The sequence below is a fragment of the Rhododendron vialii genome, chromosome 11a (assembly GCF_030253575.1).
Source record: "Rhododendron vialii isolate Sample 1 chromosome 11a, ASM3025357v1".
NCBI classification, from domain to species: Eukaryota; Viridiplantae; Streptophyta; class Magnoliopsida; order Ericales; family Ericaceae; genus Rhododendron; species Rhododendron vialii.
Window position 1 is genome coordinate 9,510,773 of NC_080567.1, and position 18,870 is coordinate 9,529,642.

At 42.2% G+C, this 18,870-nt stretch overlaps 2 protein-coding genes across 2 annotated transcripts in view; both read right to left on the reverse strand.

Moving 5' to 3' along the window:
* The window catches only part of LOC131307592 (regulator of nonsense transcripts 1 homolog), a 44,777-nt gene that overhangs the window by 1,858 nt on the left and 24,049 nt on the right, over window positions 1-18,870 (reverse strand). The window contains exons 14-28 of the mRNA XM_058334195.1: window positions 9,182-9,324; window positions 9,024-9,095; window positions 8,806-8,934; window positions 7,210-7,365; window positions 5,867-5,980; window positions 5,698-5,796; window positions 5,538-5,615; window positions 4,805-4,939; window positions 4,439-4,513; window positions 4,235-4,349; window positions 3,729-4,096; window positions 3,574-3,636; window positions 3,418-3,489; window positions 3,113-3,244; window positions 1,303-1,422 (exon numbers count right to left, since the gene is read on the reverse strand). Of these exons, the coding sequence (XP_058190178.1) occupies window positions 1,303-1,422; window positions 3,113-3,244; window positions 3,418-3,489; window positions 3,574-3,636; window positions 3,729-4,096; window positions 4,235-4,349; window positions 4,439-4,513; window positions 4,805-4,939; window positions 5,538-5,615; window positions 5,698-5,796; window positions 5,867-5,980; window positions 7,210-7,365; window positions 8,806-8,934; window positions 9,024-9,095; window positions 9,182-9,324 (1,871 nt within the window). The remainder of the gene's footprint in view (window positions 1-1,302; window positions 1,423-3,112; window positions 3,245-3,417; window positions 3,490-3,573; window positions 3,637-3,728; window positions 4,097-4,234; window positions 4,350-4,438; window positions 4,514-4,804; window positions 4,940-5,537; window positions 5,616-5,697; window positions 5,797-5,866; window positions 5,981-7,209; window positions 7,366-8,805; window positions 8,935-9,023; window positions 9,096-9,181; window positions 9,325-18,870) is intronic.
* Window positions 16,003-17,685, reverse strand: LOC131307603 (uncharacterized). Its single transcript, XM_058334224.1, has 2 exons — window positions 16,403-17,685; window positions 16,003-16,169 (listed from the first exon to the last, which is right to left on the reverse strand). The coding sequence occupies exons 1-2, from the start codon at window positions 17,655-17,657 to the stop codon at window positions 16,132-16,134; spliced, it is 1,293 nt and encodes a 430-aa protein (XP_058190207.1). The 5' UTR covers window positions 17,658-17,685; the 3' UTR covers window positions 16,003-16,131.

An 18,870-nucleotide genomic window follows, 5' to 3' on the forward strand; every position in this document is an offset into this window, starting at 1 on the left:
CCCCTTAGTGCTACCATCTGCCATAAGTCCGTAACCATATGTTCAAATAACCTTAATCTATTCTCTCTCATCTTCTATCGGTGGTAACCCAACTTTCCCAGGAAGGCTTTCATTTCTAATTATATCTTGCAATAACCACAAACTCACGTATATTTTCCTTAATTTACATATTAATGTATATTTTCATATTAATCATACTCCATAAATCATATGATACATATCACATATACGGTAAATATAGGCATAAACATAATTACAGACGTGTATGTGCGTGTGTGTGTGTGTTGCAAACCAGGAGAGGGGAGGATGACAGGATCTGGGGAGGCAGGGTGGCAAAGCAGGGAAGAGGTGGTGGGGATTAGCGGAGGGAAAGGATCTCCTTATTAGAATCCTTAAAAACCAAAAAACAAAACGATCTCCTTATTAAAAGAGAAAAGAAACTGAAAACACCAAAACACGAGTTAAATTTGGAATGAATCAAGCCAAAACAACCACCACTAAGCATATCATACAAAAAGGAGAAGAGAAGGGAGTGAGGAAGAGATGAACCCAGATTTACGGTGGGTTATGAGCAGTTACGCAAGAGGGAGAATTTCTGATGGTGAAAGGCGAAATCGCACCCTTGGATTCTCATGTTATGGTGGCAGCAGTTTGTGTTGGTTGAAGAGGTGGTCCGGGCCGGCGGCTACGGACAACGGCAGACTCGGCAGTGCAGGGGTTACTGGTGGCTAGGGTCTTTTGATAGGTACAGAGATAGAAGATGATGAGGGCTTTTGTCTCTTTTTGCTAGAAAATTTGAATGGAATTTTTCCGTATCTAAACTCTCCACATAAGCCCGTGTGGCACAATTGCCGTCAATTATGATGGAATTTTTACAGCAGGGGAGGCTAAGGGGTAAAAGGCCGAAACCATGCAAATTGTCGGGAAGGTAAGTCGCACATGAGGCAAACTACATGGGGGTTATATGGATTTTTCCCGTGTCTAAATATAGCAGAAAAATAGCAGACTGTTGATGCAGTGTCATCCAAAATTATAGCAAAACAATCCCTTGGAGGAGCTCTAACAAAATTGGCTCAGAGAAATGATGCAATTCAAGCCTTCAAAAAAACTGGTAAAGATAGACAAAGGACAAGGAAAAAAACATAAACCAATATGGGTAGCTCAGTTTGCCAGAATTCTTATTCCTCTCTAGGAGATCAAGGGTCCAAGTCTAGCCATAGAAAGATTCACCCCCCACCCCCACCCTTTAGGCTACAGCCTCCAATGTTGAAGAAAGAAAAGGAAAGCAGAAAAGATGGAAACCTGAGACTGAAGTGCATTGGCATTGGCCACACCGAAGTGGTTCTGGGAAGCATCATCCTGTGATGGATCAGTGAATCCAACTTGTGTAAAGAGACCCTGGGATCCATGAGCCATGTAGTCCTGTTACAATTACTCAATAAACTGAGATATAAAACAAAAATATTGATCCAGGTGGTAAAAGAAAAAGGACAATGTAACCATCATTTGTGAACTCCTGTATAACTGCCATTTGTGACAATATACATACTCCATTGTGGTAGGCCCTAGAGCTTTTTATCCCCACATGGTTTGGCCCTAGAGCACTTTACCTCAGTTATTTTGAAAGAAATATGCAATACACCCGCTTGCGATTTGGGACTAAAGTGCTACCATTACAAAAATACCCAAATTGGTAAAAATGGGGCACCCGCACAGCCACACTTGATTTGAGAGTCAACATAAAGAAAAGGTTTAAATCAACCTCTAATGCAAAAAGACAATCATACAATTGGCATCTTAACCTCTCTTCTTCTTTTTTGGGTAAAGTAAATTTTAATGGAACAAACCACAGATACAAGATCACCAAAGCAACAAGGAGTAAGACCAGCCCTAACCAACAAGAACTACAGATCCACAGCCCACACAGATCTATTGACTGGTGTAAACAAACAACAACAAACGCCTATACTGCAAGATACAGGAGAAACAAAAACCAAATCAACAAGGAGCAAATACCAATCCTAACCAACACCGACTGCAGCCCTCTAAAACATCTACAGCACCTAGCTAACTGGTTGGGACAAGACACCCATCCAACACAGCACCTATGGAGGCATGGAGCAAAAGTGCAGGGGGGAGCCATTCCACTGAGCACACAGGACCTGATTCTTGGCACTCCTCTTGATCCTTCTCCATGAACTCAAGCAATCCCTCAAGTCAGAATTCATCACACTTACAACAGTGCATGCATCTCTCTTCAGTTCTCAAAGATTCTGGCATTTCTTTCAAGCCATACATATATGATATAAAGCAGCAGCAATAGTAGCTTATAAACTGAGCGTTGAAAGCCTTCCCGTTATTATGTTGACTGGCCCAGATTACCGCTTGATCTAAACTTCTCAATCCTAATCTTTTACTTGCGATAAAGCCTAACCAATCAGAAACCCAAACTAAGAAGCAGTATCAGCTCCTCCATGCTACCCCTCCCTCTTCCCCTGATACTGCCCTCCCTGAACCTGTCTCATATTCTCGGAAATCCTAGATTTTGTTTACTCAATTCGACCTCCTAAGTGCTATTAACACCCGTGAAGCTCTGAACCTGTGGGTGGTATCTATAATATGACTATGTATAGGTGAAGTCACCATAAATTTAACCAGTTGAGATCGGCAATCTTGGTACGAATATGTCTAGCACATTGGGTAGCATTAACCAGTCATGATCATGTGGGAGGTTACATACTTCTAAATAATTTCACATTAAAGTTAGCCATTATGTGTGTGTGTGTGTGTATTTAACCATTTTTTTACCTATGCACGTATTATAAATACAGTATGAATGATGCTATTGGGGTGGTTGAATCAGGTGGCGGCAGTAGATTGAGAACGGTGATGGTCATGGTAGCAATGGAGACGAAGATATGGGAATCACAGTTTTTAAGGTGTAACAGTCTTTGACCATTTTCCGTAGCAAAGTTAAATGAAAACATCAGTCTCAAATCACGTCAGCACGGTTGGCATGTATTTCGGAGTCTGGACGGTGAAGTGCTTTAGGCTCAAAGCACCAGGCAGTATTAAGGATTTCGCCCAACAACAAATGAATAAATAAACCTACTTGAGACATGAAATCATTTCCTGAACCAAAACGAGAATATCCAGCATGTGAATTCTGGTTTAGAAAGCTTCCTGGAAACCCAGCATGTGCTCCTTGAGTAACATAATCAACAGCATATCCACTCTGAGAAGCCTGTATAGTGTATAGTAACATGACATTTAGAACTGTTGGTGAATGGCACTAATCAAGAAAAAATAACTGTGCTTGTCCAATCGGTCATCCTCAAAAGTTCTTTCATCAAGGAAAATGGAAAAAAATTAAGAGACAATTAGCCTAAGAGTTTCAAGTTCCAACCACCATTTTACCTCTGTGGAGAACTCAGCAACGTTATACATAACATGTGATCCTTGACTTTTGAAATCATCACCCAAGAAATCCTGTTTTGCAGTTGAAACACAACTTTCTAATAAGGTGAAAACAACCAATTATAAGAACATTCCAGCATTCACAAAATAAAATACCTGAGACATGCCACCCATAGAGAAACCATCCTGAAATGTTTGGCTTGATCCTTGGCCTGTCATCTGTGGTATACATCCAAATAAACTCATTACTTAAACCACGTCAATGAAGGATTTTAAAAACTAACAGCTAACAGTAGCTAAACCATACGAACATTAGAAACAAATCCAGGCTGCGATAATGGCCCGCCAACAGAAGGCTGGCTGTTTGGATTCTCTAAAGGAGGGAAGTTGAAAGTGGGCCCTAGACTCCCAATAGGTTGTCGGGAGCTTTGCTGGTGGGAAAGATGACTGCCTATGGGAGAACTGCCACGCCCAGCCCCAAAACCTCTGTTCCCAGGCTGTGGCCCATGAGGAACAGCTCCAACGGGTCCATGAACAGCTCCACGGGTTGGAATAGCATAAGGTTGTGAAAGTGGGGCCCCATGATATGCTGGAAGAGGAACCCTAGGCATAGGATAACCAGCAGGATATAGCCCAGGCTTATGGGTACCATTGGGGGGGCCAGATGGCAAATAAGAACCTGTTTGCCAGAAGAAGAAAAAACTGTCATTCAGAGCAATTGGAAGTAAGTATACTATAAAACAGCAACTCAAAAGAAGATAAGGAAAAGCAAGGAGATTTCTATCTTTGAAACATCTCACTGATTTACACAACATACCCCTAGAGCGACCATTCCTCCTATCAGAATTTGGACTTGACGAGGCAACAGACCCAAAAGCATCAGGCACAATTCCATGTCCACCACCAAAGAAAAGTCTGCGGTCATTATAAATCTTGCACCATACCAACCATAACTTAGTTTCCTTTGAACATTATTCATCATTGTATACCGAAACAAAAAAATATTCACTCATTGCCATACCTTTTTAGGCTTTTGAAACTGAACCATGCTCTGTTTTAAGTTGTTCAAAGGCCCTTCAACCAAGCACTCATGCTCCTTAAGAAACAGAAGGGGGAAAAAGGGAAGAAAAGGAGGAGGGGACGAATTAATAGCTAGCCAGGTAACCTATGATCATAACATTAGAATGCCAGCTCAATCACAACTAGCTCATTTTTAGAGCCTTCTAAGCAGGAAACTCAACATGCAAAAGGAGTGGACATTAGAACTAAAAACAACATACGCAGAATGTCGCCTGATACAAAGATCAGCCAGCAAACATTAACATCCCAACCACAATTCAGTTCAGCCAGAAAGACTTATGCTAAAGAAATCAAGTGATGTGGATACCTTGTAGTGTGTCAATAAACCATTCCACAATGGCTGTTTGCTTAGAACTTTAGGGTTCCCCAAAATGACAATACCATAACGGGCACGGGTGAGCGCAACATTAAGCCTTCGTGGATCATTAAGGAATCCAATACCCTGGGAAAAAAGAGAGTCCGCTATCAAGCATCAAAAAAGTTATCAAGCTGAAAACGAAGGCCATCATGGAGAATGTATTGAGGGTTGTTTGACAATATTGTGTGCTTAAATCTGAGTATATAACTGAAGCTTTCATCATTTGGAATAATAGCACCAGGCAAGTATCGTTTAAATAGAAAACACACAGTCAAATACAGGTATTGCATCAAGTCAAGGAGAGTTGATGTATCACTCCGTGCAGCATACACACAGAGGAAATTCCAAATATAGTTTAAAAGGCAGTTCTTCTTCTCATTTTGATATTAACAGAGCAAGCATTCACAAGCACTTATTTCCAGAGCAGAAACATTAGTATGTGAGTGAATGGGGACAGAAACAGTACAAGCTCTTAAGTGTGTCACTGGGGACAGCATCGTTATAACTTCTAGTATGAGATTATTAACCACCAACCCATTTACAAGCTTTAAGCTTATGCTGTTAGAGAGACGGACAACTGTTGTTATTTATATCCTCAACACTTTGTGTCACTGCAGTAGCCAGACTTTCTACAAGAAAACTCTAAGAAAAATAAAAGACGGTACAAAAGACATCAACCCACCTGATGTTCATTACTCCTCACACAAGACAAAATAATGTAATCTTTCTCCCTTCCTTGGAATGAATCTACACTTGCAACCTGTTTGAAAGGGATATTAAACATGGAATTTCCAAACAAGGATCTAAGTCCACAGTTAGCCTAAGCCATACGCAGATAGTACCTCAATTTCCTTGTAAAGTTGCTGTCGGAGGGCACCATTTCTTGACATATAGTTCACAATATATGCTCGTTGTCCCTCATATGGTGTAATGACCCCAATCTGGAAAAGGATGGATTAAAAATGATTATACAATTAGTCAGAAAAATGCTAAGAAGATAAATAGTCACACCTGACTAGGAACTACACCGCTCCTTAAAAATGTTGTCACAATTTTTTCAACATTAGAAGCCTCAGTCCGGTTCAGATAGGAAGTTCCACTGGCACTTATCTCCTCTTGTCCCATCTACAAGATTAAGATACAGCCTCATAATAAGTTTTGGGGCCACAAAGAGTTATAGAAATGACAGAACCAAGCCTGGTTGCACTTTTCATCAAAAACATCTAATGATTGTGCGGCTAAAAAATACTGTCAACAAAGTCTCCAAGAGAAGTTATCAAGCATAACATTTGAGTATTTTCCACAAGAGCAATAAGCATTTGTCAGAACTTACGAGGATAAATGTCACGCCCCGCCCCACGCACGGCGCCCTATGCGGGCCCGAGCCGGTGCGGCCACGTGCCCACGACGATCCCATCCATCTTTGTACAATATTGTCCGCTTTAGGCGCCCAAAGACCGTAGACTTCCCAGTAGGGTCACCCATCCCTGGACTACCCCAGGATGAGCACGCTTAACTGTGAAGTCCCTACGTTCTTTGGCCCGCCCTCACGGCTTTAAAAGGCCTTGTACAAGTAGGATGGATCATTCTTTATAAATTGTGACCTGCCCCCCCTTTGTGAATGAATAAGGGCCCGAGGTGCCTATATTTATAATGCCAATGTCGTCGGATTTGCAAGTGAATAAGGGTCCGAGGAGCCCAATTCGTAATTCATTACGTGGATAGATGGTTGAAAGTTTGATGGCTTTTGTGTAAAATTTATATGTGGCTGGCCAGTAACTAGTAAGGTCTGAGGTGCTTATGTTTAGCCGAGGTGTGGGAATTTTGGCCCGAGGTGCCGCGATATTCAATTTTTGGTAGTGTAAATGTTGGCATGAATGGATTGGAATTCGGCTGTGCTGTCATAAGTAGCATGTATGAAATTGAATTTTAGGTTACGTGGTGTAGCTTTTATGGGGTGGACTTTCAACATGTGTGGCAGCCGTATAGGTGAAAAAATTATGCATGTGTGTATAGGTGGAAAATTATGCATGTGTGGCGTTGGCAGCAAAAAAGAAAAAGAAAAATTGTTTTTATTGTGACGCTGAATTTATGCCTTAGTGGCGGCTTTGAATTCATAATTTGGTGGCATTGCCTAGTAGTGTTGTGTGGTCATGGACTCTTACTATGTGATACACTTGAAACTGAAGGAAACAAAGAGAAAAGAGAAATAGATGACCATTGTTTATAGGAGGTGGCATTGTGTGAGTTCACAAAATTTCGTTATGGGACAGTAGGATTGGCAAAAATTGGGAGGGGCGTGACAATAAACACCATACTGGACTCCAAAAGCTTGTAAGAGAAAAACATCATACCTGAACATAAAAGAACATTGGACGATTTGGCACAGGCCAAGGAAAATCAATGCCTGGAGATTGCCTTTCATTAATTGTCACGCCATTTTGAAGTGTACCTTCGTAAAAGCTGTTAGAAGGGAATTCCGAAAGGGCTGGATGCATTCGGTATTGTACCTGGAATTCAACAGTACAAGGCAAAAAATGTCATCAGTTCAACATATCGAACCAGCCTATGTCCAGAAACAAAATCAGTTTAGGTACAACGAAAACTGGGAGAACAAAGGGTACAATCCAGAACACTTAATCGTTTGCCCTCAAAAGAGTATGTCGTCACTAGCATTAGCAAGAATAAATTGACGACCATAATCAACGGCATATGCAAAACAAAATGTCCTACAATTTCTTGGACTTAATCAAAAGCAAATCACCAACAATGATCCAAAAGAAAATATCACACAAGCAAAAGCATAACATCGTCGTCACTGGTCTACTCTAAACTGGACTGAATTAGGAGGACACATTACTATATACGTCGGAAGGTAAATATGGCCACTAGACCAACTACACATGCTTGTGCCAATAACTGGACTTTGTCCGATTTGAAAGCTGATGACCAGAGAAGGAGAAACCATGAGGAACATCATGGGATTCACATCAACACAGCCCCAGGAAGGCGTACAGATTTATCAAAAGGTCAATCTTTAAGCTGTTAGATAGGTCAAAATACGTCGCTGGGCCCATTTCCAAACAACTTAAGATTTAAAGAGTAATTGGTAAAATAACATGGCTTTAAAGCTCAAGGTGAGAGAGAGGTCTTGGGTTCAAGTCTCTCCATTGGCATTTGTCACCATTTGCATTCAGATTCTCTCCTCCGTATCATGGTCGTTTTATGCAAGATGTTTCCATGTCCACATGCAAGACGGGGTTGCACGTGAGGGAGGATATGCAATAGCATGATATGCATTCTATGTAGCACGGACACTTCATCAAAGGTCACATACCAGTGTCGGACACCAACATCTCCGGACAAATGTCCAACACTTAAATCTGAAGTGTGTTTTTTTTCTCAACATTTTCAATTTGGACACTCCACGGACACCCCAAAAAATGCTCAGGACTCTCACAAAACAAGTCGGGGTGTTAAACGAAATAGTAGACTCTAATTAGAACTTAGGGAAGTCTCATTTTTTGTTTATTGGTCATAAAGACACCTAAATGCTAAAACACTTTTTCAATTTGGGTAAATGTGATTTAAGGTCTACATGGTGTTACATATTCACCATCAGAGAGTTTTATATGCGTATATTTTAGTAATAGGATAGTATAAAAATAATTCTTAAAACGTGTCATGTGCTCCCATTTTTCAAAATTTACGTATCAGTGTCATGTCTGTTGATCCCACATAGTATACATCGTTGGGCCCAACCCCTAACATCTCAAGCTTTTGGGACAAGTTGTGATCTAACAAAACCAACCGATATAGCTTTGAGAAGGAAAATAAGAGGAATGGAAGATCTATACATGGACCTGCACATCGGGGCAAATAGAAGTTCCATTAAACGTGACATGTACATACATGCATACTAACACAAAAGCCACAAAAATAAAATTCACCTGCAATCTGATTGGTTTCACACCAAGTAGCACTAGCCGTTCAAAGAGAGACTGGGCAAGCCCAGCACGGGCTGCTTTTTTGCACATTATGACTGGGCCAAGCTGACAATGGTCACCTACAAGAACTACCTAAAAGAAAACTCTTCTTAGAAAAAAGATGCAGATGAAATAGACTGGAAAAGACTAAAGAGAATGTAAAGAATAGTTTCAACAACTACCTGCTTCGCTCCAAGAACTAAGGGAATAAGACACTCGGGCTCTGTTGATTGAGTAGACTCGTCAATAAGGACCTATAAATAGACAAAAAGCTTATGTTAACCATAGCGAAAAGTATGGCCTTCCTCCATTGACTGCAAAAAATAGTTCATAAACTGACCTGGCGGAATCTAAAATTAGTCAGCCGAGGATCGCCAGCACCAACACATGTACAACAAATGACATCAGCACTCTGAGATATCTCCCTCTCCGTCGCTCGCTTCAGAGCTTTGTATTTTTTCTCATCACTGCTGGATAATTCTCCTGCAGAAATAACATGTATTAGAAACTTCCCTTAATGCAGAATCCAGGTCATGAAATGCATCTCTCCAATTTCAAATATATATGTGCATGTGAGCAACCGAGCATGCAAGAGAGAGAGAGAGAGAGAAAGAGAGACCCATCCGAAGATGTTAAGTTAGGGTTCACTTTGTTATGTATTTGTTACTTAGGGGTATATTTGTACTTTTACTCTTGTCCATATACATACAAAGTGAGAGAGAAACCTAATTTGGGTTCTCCTTTTTCCCCCAAAATCAAACATAGTATCAGAGCTGTCTCCTGGCACCTTACCATATCACGCTCGTCGACCAACCTGACCCATACGCCGACGAGACCTTCTGACGCCGGCAAGGCTCTTTCCGACTCCGAAGAGTTTTGCTGTCGTTAGGTTTTCTGACCACCAACGACCATACCCAGCATTGCCAGACCTTTGCCAGCCCCTTCTAACCTCGCCAGACCTCCGGCAACTTTACCCAGTTGGTCTTTTGGAGTTTCAAAGCTGTCAGAGCTGACCCATACATTTTCCAGCTACTTTGGCAAAAAACAGAGCTGATTTCTTCACTTTCGGACATCCAAGAGCCATTTCCAGCCATTCCCACCTTGATTCAGACTCAACCCAGCTCGACCAAGGCATTTCGGTGCTCTTTCAGAGCTTGGTTTTCTGTTTTATCACTATTTCGGCAGTCACCACAGTGGTAAGAGTCTTTAACCTGTGTTTTTGGCACTTGAATCTCTGCTCTTAGGGTTGATTTTATCTGGGTTACATCTGTTTAGTGTGGATTGAGGCTGGTTAGTGTTGGGTCTACTGGGTATTGTCTGTTTTGGGTTGTTGTTCCTCTGTTGATATGTCGGAGGATCCCAAAATCGCTTCCACTAGTGCCAAAAATGAGTTGAGTCATGTTGGGACTCTAGACAACTCTTCTTTGGATATTTGCCACATTAAGTTGGATGATTCCAACTATTTGCTTTGGTCTCGCACCTTTACTTTGGCTATCATCGCCCGTGGCTTGTTGAAATTCATTACAGGCCCTGTTTTAAAACCAACAACTGCTGGACCAGAACTTGAGACATGGACGTGGCAAAATGCTTTAGCCATGACTTGGCAACTTAACTCTATGATTCCTACCATTCGCCATACTTTTTTGCTTCTGGACACACCTCATACGATTTGGCTTGTTGTAGCACAAACCTATTCCCAGAAAGGTAATAATGCCTAGGCTTTTGAGTTGAGGAAGAAACTTCGTCGGTTGGATCAACACAATTGATCTCTCGCTGAGTATTATGGTGAATTGCGTGGAGTATGGCCGGAACGTGATTACTATCGGGCTTTTCAAGTTGTTTGCACTGCTGATGCCACTACATTTCACCAGATGGTGGAGAAAGCGCATTTATGATTTTCTTGCTGGTCTTGATATAGAGTTTGACCCGATTCGAGTGCTGGTATAGAAGGAGAGTAGACGAAGTGCGATGGTTCACTCTCCAATTCCAGATCGCTCTGCCTTACTTGCCATTCCCTCTCCACAGGATGGTAAGTCTACCCAAGGTCAGCTTGGTGATAAAAGTGGCTCTGTTGATAAGGAATTGCTCCAGTGTGACTATTGCAACAAAACCAAACATACGAGGGAATTTTGTTGGAAGTTACATGGTCGTCCCTCTCGTGGACGAGGTAGTGGTCGAGAGGGTGGTCCTGTGCATTCTCATGCACATGCTTCGGAGTCTACTATTAACATATTGCCTGACCCTACTGGTACTCGTTTGCAAGCTCCCCTGCCTAATGCTTCCCAAAGTGGTGGTACTCTTACTCAGGGGGAGTTACAAACTCTTAGGCGCTAAATGGCTAGGCTTAACACTCCATCTTCCACAACTTCTACTTCCACTACATCCTCATACTTTGTTTACACAGGTATCCCGGCTAGTGCATCTACTACTTCCTCCTCTCGTCCTTGGATAATAGTTTATGATGCCACCGATCATAGACAGATTGTTCGTCTTTTTTTTACTCATACTTTACATGTTCTAGTAAGGATAAGATTAGAGTAGTTGATGGTTCCCTATCTGTTGTTTCAAGGAAAAGTTCCATCCGCTATTCTCCAACGATTTCTCTTTCTTCAGTTCTCCATTTTCCAAATTTTTCTACTAACCTTCTCACTGTTAGTAGTCTTACTCATTCCTTGAATTGCTCCGTGACTTTTTTTCCTACACATTGTGTCTTTCAGGAGCTGGATACGGGGAGAATGATTGGCAGCGGTAAAGCTCATGGTGGTCTACACTTTTTGGAGTCTGCACCTCGTCCATCTTTTACACCCCGGTCATTGGGTCAAGCTTTTAAAGCAGATACGAGTTCAGCTCTTCCTTTATTGCATCAGTGGCATCGTAGATTGGGTCACCCATCTTTTGGGATTTTAGAAAAACGGTTTCCTACTTTAACTAAGCAACGTACTAGGAGTCAGTTTTTTTGTGAAGCTTGTGAGCTGGCTAAACACAAACGCTCTTTTTATGATCCTGTTAATCAAAGAAGTGATTCCCCTTTTACAGTTATTATGATCCTGTTAATCAAAGAAGTGATTCCCCTTTTACAGTTATCCACTGTGATGTTTGGGGTCCTTCCCCGATTACTTCTACCTCTGGTTATCGATGGTTTGTCACTTTATTTGATTGTTATTCTCGTGTAACTTGGGTGTATTTACTTTGGTCCAAAAATGAAGGTTTTTCATGCTTTAAATCTTTTCATCAGATGGTTCGTACTCAATTTGACACCAACATTATAATCTTTCGTAGTGATAATGGGACTGAGTACCTTGATGGGCAATTTCAGGTATATCTTAACGAGTCTGGCATTCTTTTCCAAACTACATGTGTTGGCACTCCACATCAGAATGGGATTGTTGAATGCAAAAATCGTCACCTTGCTAAGGTAGCCCATTCTCTCTTGTTCACGATGAATATTCCGAAATTTTATTGGGCCGACTCTATTCTTACTGCAGCTTATCTTAACAATCGCATGCCATCTAGTGTTCTCCAGTTTAAAATTCCTCCTCAGTTTCTCCCTCGTAGTTCTTCGGTCTCTTCCCTTTCACCCAAAGTTTTTGGTTGCGTGTGTTTTGTCCATCTCCTAAACATCCTCGTGGCAAGTTAGATCTCAAGGCTCGTAAATACGTTTTCCTTGGCTATTCCCCTACCCAGAAGGGGTATAAATGCTATGACCCTCACTCCCGTAAACATTTTGTTTCTATGGATGTCACTTTTTGGGAAACAACTTCATTACCCTCTCTCCACTACATCTCTTCAGGGGGAGAATAATATGGAGGAAGAGATGTTGACATCCCATAATCAGGAGCCATGGTCTTACTTCCCAATACCTAGTTATGGTGAGGGGGAGAAGGAAAACTCTAGGAAAGAACCTATATCTGACGAAAGAGCAGAACATGACATGAGTGGCCAAGATGTTGATGACGATAGCCTTTACCCGCAAAGGTTGCCTAACTTGCAGAAGTTTTCTCGATGAAAAAAGAGACAGCCTGCTTGCCTGTGCAATGTCACCTTGCCAATCACTATCACCTACTCCAGCTTCAATTCCAGTTTCTAATTCTTCGGTTGACTCATCTTGATGCTCCTGTTGCTCTTAGAAAAGGAGTTAGAACATGTACTCAACATCCCATCTCACAATTTGTTTCATATGATTGTTTATCTCCTTCGTATCGTGCATTTGTTTCTTCTCTCTCTTCCATATCTATCCCACAGAGTTGGAAGGAAGCACTCATAATACCTAAGTGGAAAAAAGCTATGATAGAGGAGATTGTTATTAGAGATGAGGAAAAGTGTATAGGGTGTTAATGAACCCTTACACATATACCTTTATTTATATTACTCTGGAGAGTTACACATACATAAGATAGACGATGTGGGACAAACCCACTTTCTCTAATAAACACTTCTAACACTCCCCCTCAAGCTGGAGAATAGATATCACAAATTCCCAGCTTGTTACATAAAAATTCTAAACGAGGTTTAAATAGTGATTTGGTAAAAACATCTGCTATCTGAGCACCTGTGGACACAAAAGGCATAGCCAACACACCAGCATCAACCTTCTCTCGAACGATATGACAATCTACCTCAATATGTTTGGTTCTCTCATGAAACACAGGGTTCGAAGCGATATGTATTGCCGCCTGATTGTCACAATACATAGGAATGGGTAACTGCACCCGAAATCCCAGCTCCTTAAGAAATGATCTCAACCAAACAACTTCACATGTAGTATGAGCCATGGCACGATACTCTGCTTCTGCACTAGACCTTGCAACAACTGTCTGTTTCTTACTTTTCCAGGTAACTAAGTTGCCACCAACAAATGTACAGTAACCAGTTGTTGAACGTCTATCAGAAGGTGACCCTGCCCAATCTGCATCAGTAAATGCCTCAACACGCAAATGACCATTGGAACGGTAAAATAAACCACGTCCAGGATGAGCCTTAAGATACTTCACAATACGAATACAAGCTTCCCAATGTGGAAGACGAGGAGCAGACATAAACTGACTCACCATACTAACAGCAAATGAGATATCAGGACGTGTATTGGTAAGATAATTTAACTTACCAACCAAACGACGATATTGGTCTGGATGAGGAAATTCCTCCCCCTGATCAACGCAAAGTTTGACATTAGGATCCATTGGAGTCTCCACAGGTTTGGCTCCCAGCAAACCTGTCTCCTCTAGAATATCCAACACATATTTCCTCTGGGACAAACTAATCCCATCCTTTGACCTTGCTACCTCAATACCCAAGAAATATCGTAGCTTACCCAGGTCTTTAGTGTGAAACTGACTATGTAAGAACTGTTTCAACTCACCAATCCCTTTCTGATCATCTCCAGTAATAATAATGTCATCTACATAGACAATGAGCAATACTTTCCCTCGAGCCGACATAAGGGAAAACACAGAATGATCTGATTGACTTCGATGCATGCCAAATCTCAAAATAGCCTCACTAAACTTGCCAAACCACGCTCGAGGAGATTGCTTAAGTCCATAAAGTGCCTTGCGAAGACGACATACCTTATGATGCTCCCCCTGAGCAACAAACCCAGGTGGTTGCTCCATATAGACTTCCTCCTGGAGATCGCCATGGAGAAAGGCATTTTTGACATCAAGCTGATACAACGGCCAGCCAAGAGTGGCGGCAAGAGAAATAAGAATTCGCACAGAGCCAAGCTTGGCAACAGGAGAGAACGTTTCGGAATAATCAACACCATAAGTTTGGGTGTAGCCTTTAGCAACCAGGCGAGCTTTGTGACGCTCAATAGTGCCATCAGGTAGATACTTGACAGTATAGACCCAACGACAGCCAACAGTAGATTTCCCAGCAGGAAGAGTAACCAACTCCCATGTGCCATTAGTATGAAGAGCAGACATTTCATCCGCCATAGCTGTCCGCCACTCAGACCGAGATAATGCCTCCTGAACAGTTTTAGGAACAAAAACGGAGGAAACAGTAGTAGTGAAAGCACGAAGGGATGGAGAGAGATGAGTATAAGAGAGAAACCGAGAAATAGGATGAGAAGTGCTAGAGAGATTAGAAAAACCATATTTTGCCGGGGGACGACGATTCTCACGAGTCGGATATCGAGGAGCAGGTGGATCCGGCGACGGGGGAGAAGACGGAGATGTGGGCACTGAGAGTTCGCCAGACTGGAATGGCTCTGTAGGCGGAGGTGGTGCCTGAGGCGGTGGCGGTGCTGATGCTGGGAAACGACGAACATATACCTGCAAAGGTTGGGGTGAAACAGTGCCAGTAGGAACAGCCATAGGTAACACAGACTCGAGTGTAAGAAGATCATTGATAGCAACAGGGTCCGAATAATATGGTAAGGACTCATTAAACGTGACATCAGCACACACAAAGTGACGACGTAAAGTAGGAGAGTAACATCGATAGCCTTTCTGGGTGTGTGAGTATCCCAGAAAGATACACCTAAAAGACCGAGGATCAAGTTTACTCCTATCAGGATCAAGAGCATGAACATAACTGGTGCACCCAAAAACTCGAGGGGGTAAAGAGTGGAGAGGCCGACCGGGAAACAAGACCGTATGAGGAACCTGACCACCTAAGACCGTAGAGGGCATACGGTTGATTAGATAACATGCAGTGAGAACGGCGTCACTCCAATATGACTTAGGAACCTGCATTTGAAATAATAAGGCACGCATAACCTCGGACAAGTGCCGAATCTTGCGCTCAGCAACTCCATTTTGTTGTGGAGTCCGAGAGCACGACGATTGGTGAATAATGCCATGATCATCGAAAAAATGAGAAAGAATATGGTGAAAATATTCACGGGCATTATCGGAACGAAATATCTTAACACAAGTATCAAACTGATTTTTGACTTCCATGTAAAAAGTTTTAAAAACAGATTTCAATTCAGACCGCTCTTTCATTAGATAAAGATATGTAAGACGAGAAAAGTCATCCACAAAAATAACATAATACTGAAAACCAGAAACACTAGGCACATGAATAGGCCCCCAAATGTCTGAATGAACTAACTGAAAAGGACGCAACGCACGACGCTCAAGCCTAGGTAAAAAAGTGACTCTACGGTGTTTACTAAACTCACAGACCTCACAAACCAACTTATTAATGGAACGACAGGAAGGCACAAGGTGCTTCAAACTCTGAAGAGAGGGATGACCAAGACGACAGTGCTGTTGGTATGGAGACTCTGATGTCTGAAGAGCTACAGGCTGAGAAACAGTCAAGTAATATAAGCCACCTCGCTCAATGCCCCCACCAATCTTCCTCCCCGTCTTGAGATCCTGAAAAACACAGCCATGAGGAAGAAATGTGACTGAACAATTTAAAGATTTTGTAAGACGGCTCACAGACATAAGATTAAACGGAAAACGAGGAACATGTAATACAGATGATAAAGTAAAAGAGGAAGTGACAGGAACTGAACCGAAGCCAGTAACAACAGTGGTAGAGCCATCGGCTAAGGTGACATGAGATGTTTTACCAACCGGTTGGTGATCAAAGAAAGCAGATGTACCAGTCATATGATCTGTGGCTCCTGAGTCAATAACCCAAGGAGAGGAAGAAGAGGAGGCAACACAAGCAACGGATGAACCGGTCTGAGCGAGCGTAGCAGTAGAGGATCCTGTCGCAGCCTGAAATGACAAAAAACGTTGGTACTCCTCGGCTGAAATAGCCACATCGGCAGAGGATTGAGTAAACTGTTCAGTATCCTGAGAGATAGTAGCCTGATAAGCCTGGGGAAAGCCGTGAAGGTTATAACAGAACTCCACCGTATGATTTGTTCCCCAACAATGAGTGCAAAATCTTGAATCACGGCCGCGACCGCGGCCACCTCCCCCTGATATGCGACCCCCACGATTATCAAAACCAGAGTCACGGCCACCAAAGCCACGACCACGACCAAAACTACGGCCTCCAGAATCACGACTACGGCCTCCAAACCCAGAATCACGGCCACCAAAGCCACGACCACTCACCCCATAATCGCGGCCACGACTACTAAATCCAGAATCACGACTGCGACCGCGACCATGGCTGACAGACAAAGCAGAGCTGTCAGAAATAGCGGAAGACAAAGCAGAACGACCAGAAGTCGGTGCAGAAATAGACGATGACTGTCGGAGACGACTGAATACCTCGCTGAGCGGAGGTAAGTCACGATTTCCCAAAATCTGATTACCCACAGGGCCAAAAGTGGATGATGCACCGGATAAAAAACGAGTAACCCTCATACGTTCACGCTGGCGCCGTATAACCTGAATATCAGCAGTAAGTGGCTCACATATATCCAATTCATTACAAATGCGCCGAAACTTAGCATAATATTCCTCAAAAGAATCATCACCCTGAGATATATTAAAGAAAGACTGATGAAGATCATATGTGCGACGGAGATTGTCGACACCTGAATACAACTCCTGTGCCTGTGTCCACACCTCTCTAGCTGTATCACAGAACATCAGCGTACTAGCAACCTGTTCCGTCATACTATTCCATAATTCTGAACGAACACGGGCATCAACAGCTTTCCATGCCCTATATGTAGGTTCAGCAGTAGCAGGAGGCTCATCAGTCAAAAAAGAGTCCTCAGACTGACCCATATAATACACCTCAACAGCTTTAGCCCAAAGAACATAATTGCCCCCATTTAATGGTGTGGAGGTAATAGGGCGCCTCTCGCGAGACCAAGAACCACTTGATACGCTACCAACAATAGTAGAATTAGAGCTAGAAACAGTACCAGAATCAGAATCCTTCTTCTCAGACATTCTACCGAACAATGGAAGGGTAACAACCAATAACTAGCAAATAACCAATACACAACCAAAGCAAAATACCAATAACTATTGATCAACAAAATCAACTAATATACTAACATCGAACCGGTCACCAGGCTGGATAGATACCCAATATCAACAACCCCAACATAACATATTCTTCACAACCACTAGTCCACCACATGACAGCGATACTTGACAAGAACAGTATAGAAAATAGTTACCAGAATGAGAGAAACATCAACAGAAATTGCAAAAACGAGAAAACAGGGCCTGGTGATGCATGCCAGTGCATGAAGATGGTCGCCAAAACAGGGATGAACAGTAACTGTAAGGTGATGAACAGTAACGTAGGTGAACAGTACTCGGTGAACAGTACCCCGTGAACAGTCGCGATGAACAGTAATCGTGAACAGTGCGATGAACAGTACCCGTGAACAGTGCGCGGTGAACAGTATGCGGGAACAGTACAGTGAACTAGGATTAGGGTTAGGGTTAAGGCAAAGGCTAGGGTATGGTTTAGGATTAAGGTTAAGATGGTGGTGTATTAGGATTGTGGTGGTTTAGGATTAGGGTTAAGGTTAAGCTTTGATACCATGTTATTAGAGATGAGGAAAAGTGTATAGGGTGTTAATGAACCCTTACACATATACCTTTATTTATATTACTCTGGAGAGTTACACATACATAAGATAGACGATGTGGGACAAACCCACTTTCTCTAATAAACACTTCTAACAGAGATGACAGCCTTGAAAAAGAATGGCAACTCAGAACTAGTGTCTCCTCTGGAGGGAAAGAAATCAATGGGTTGTAAATAGGTGTTCACAGTAAAATATAAAGCAGATGGAACGGTCAAGAGATACTAGGCGAGACTTGTTACTAAGGGCTTTACTCAGACATACGGTATCGACTATGAGGAAACCTTTGCTCCCGTAGCAAAGATGAACTCTATTCGAACTTTGCTCTCTTGTGTTGCTATTTTGAATTGGCCTCTTCAACAATTTAATGTAAAAAATGCATTTCCTCATGGTGACTTAGAAGAAGAAGTGTACATGGATATACCACCAAGTTTCTCTTCCTCTGTTACTAAAGAAAAGGTGTGTAAATTGAGAAAAGCCCTCTATGGATTAAAGCAATCACTTAGAGCTTAATTTGACAGATTTCTCAAAGCTATGTTGAGATTTGGATACAGGCAGAGTCA

Excerpts from the sequence above, each read along its gene's own strand:
- LOC131307603 (XM_058334224.1), bottom strand. The coding sequence starts at position 17,657 with ATGTCTGAGAAGAAGGATTCTGATTCTGGTACTGTTTCTAGCTCTAAT. Across the intron at positions 16,170-16,402 it reads AGCCACAGATCATATGACTG|GATCTCAAGACGGGGAGGAA; the intron begins GTACATCTGCTT and ends TGTGTTTTTCAG.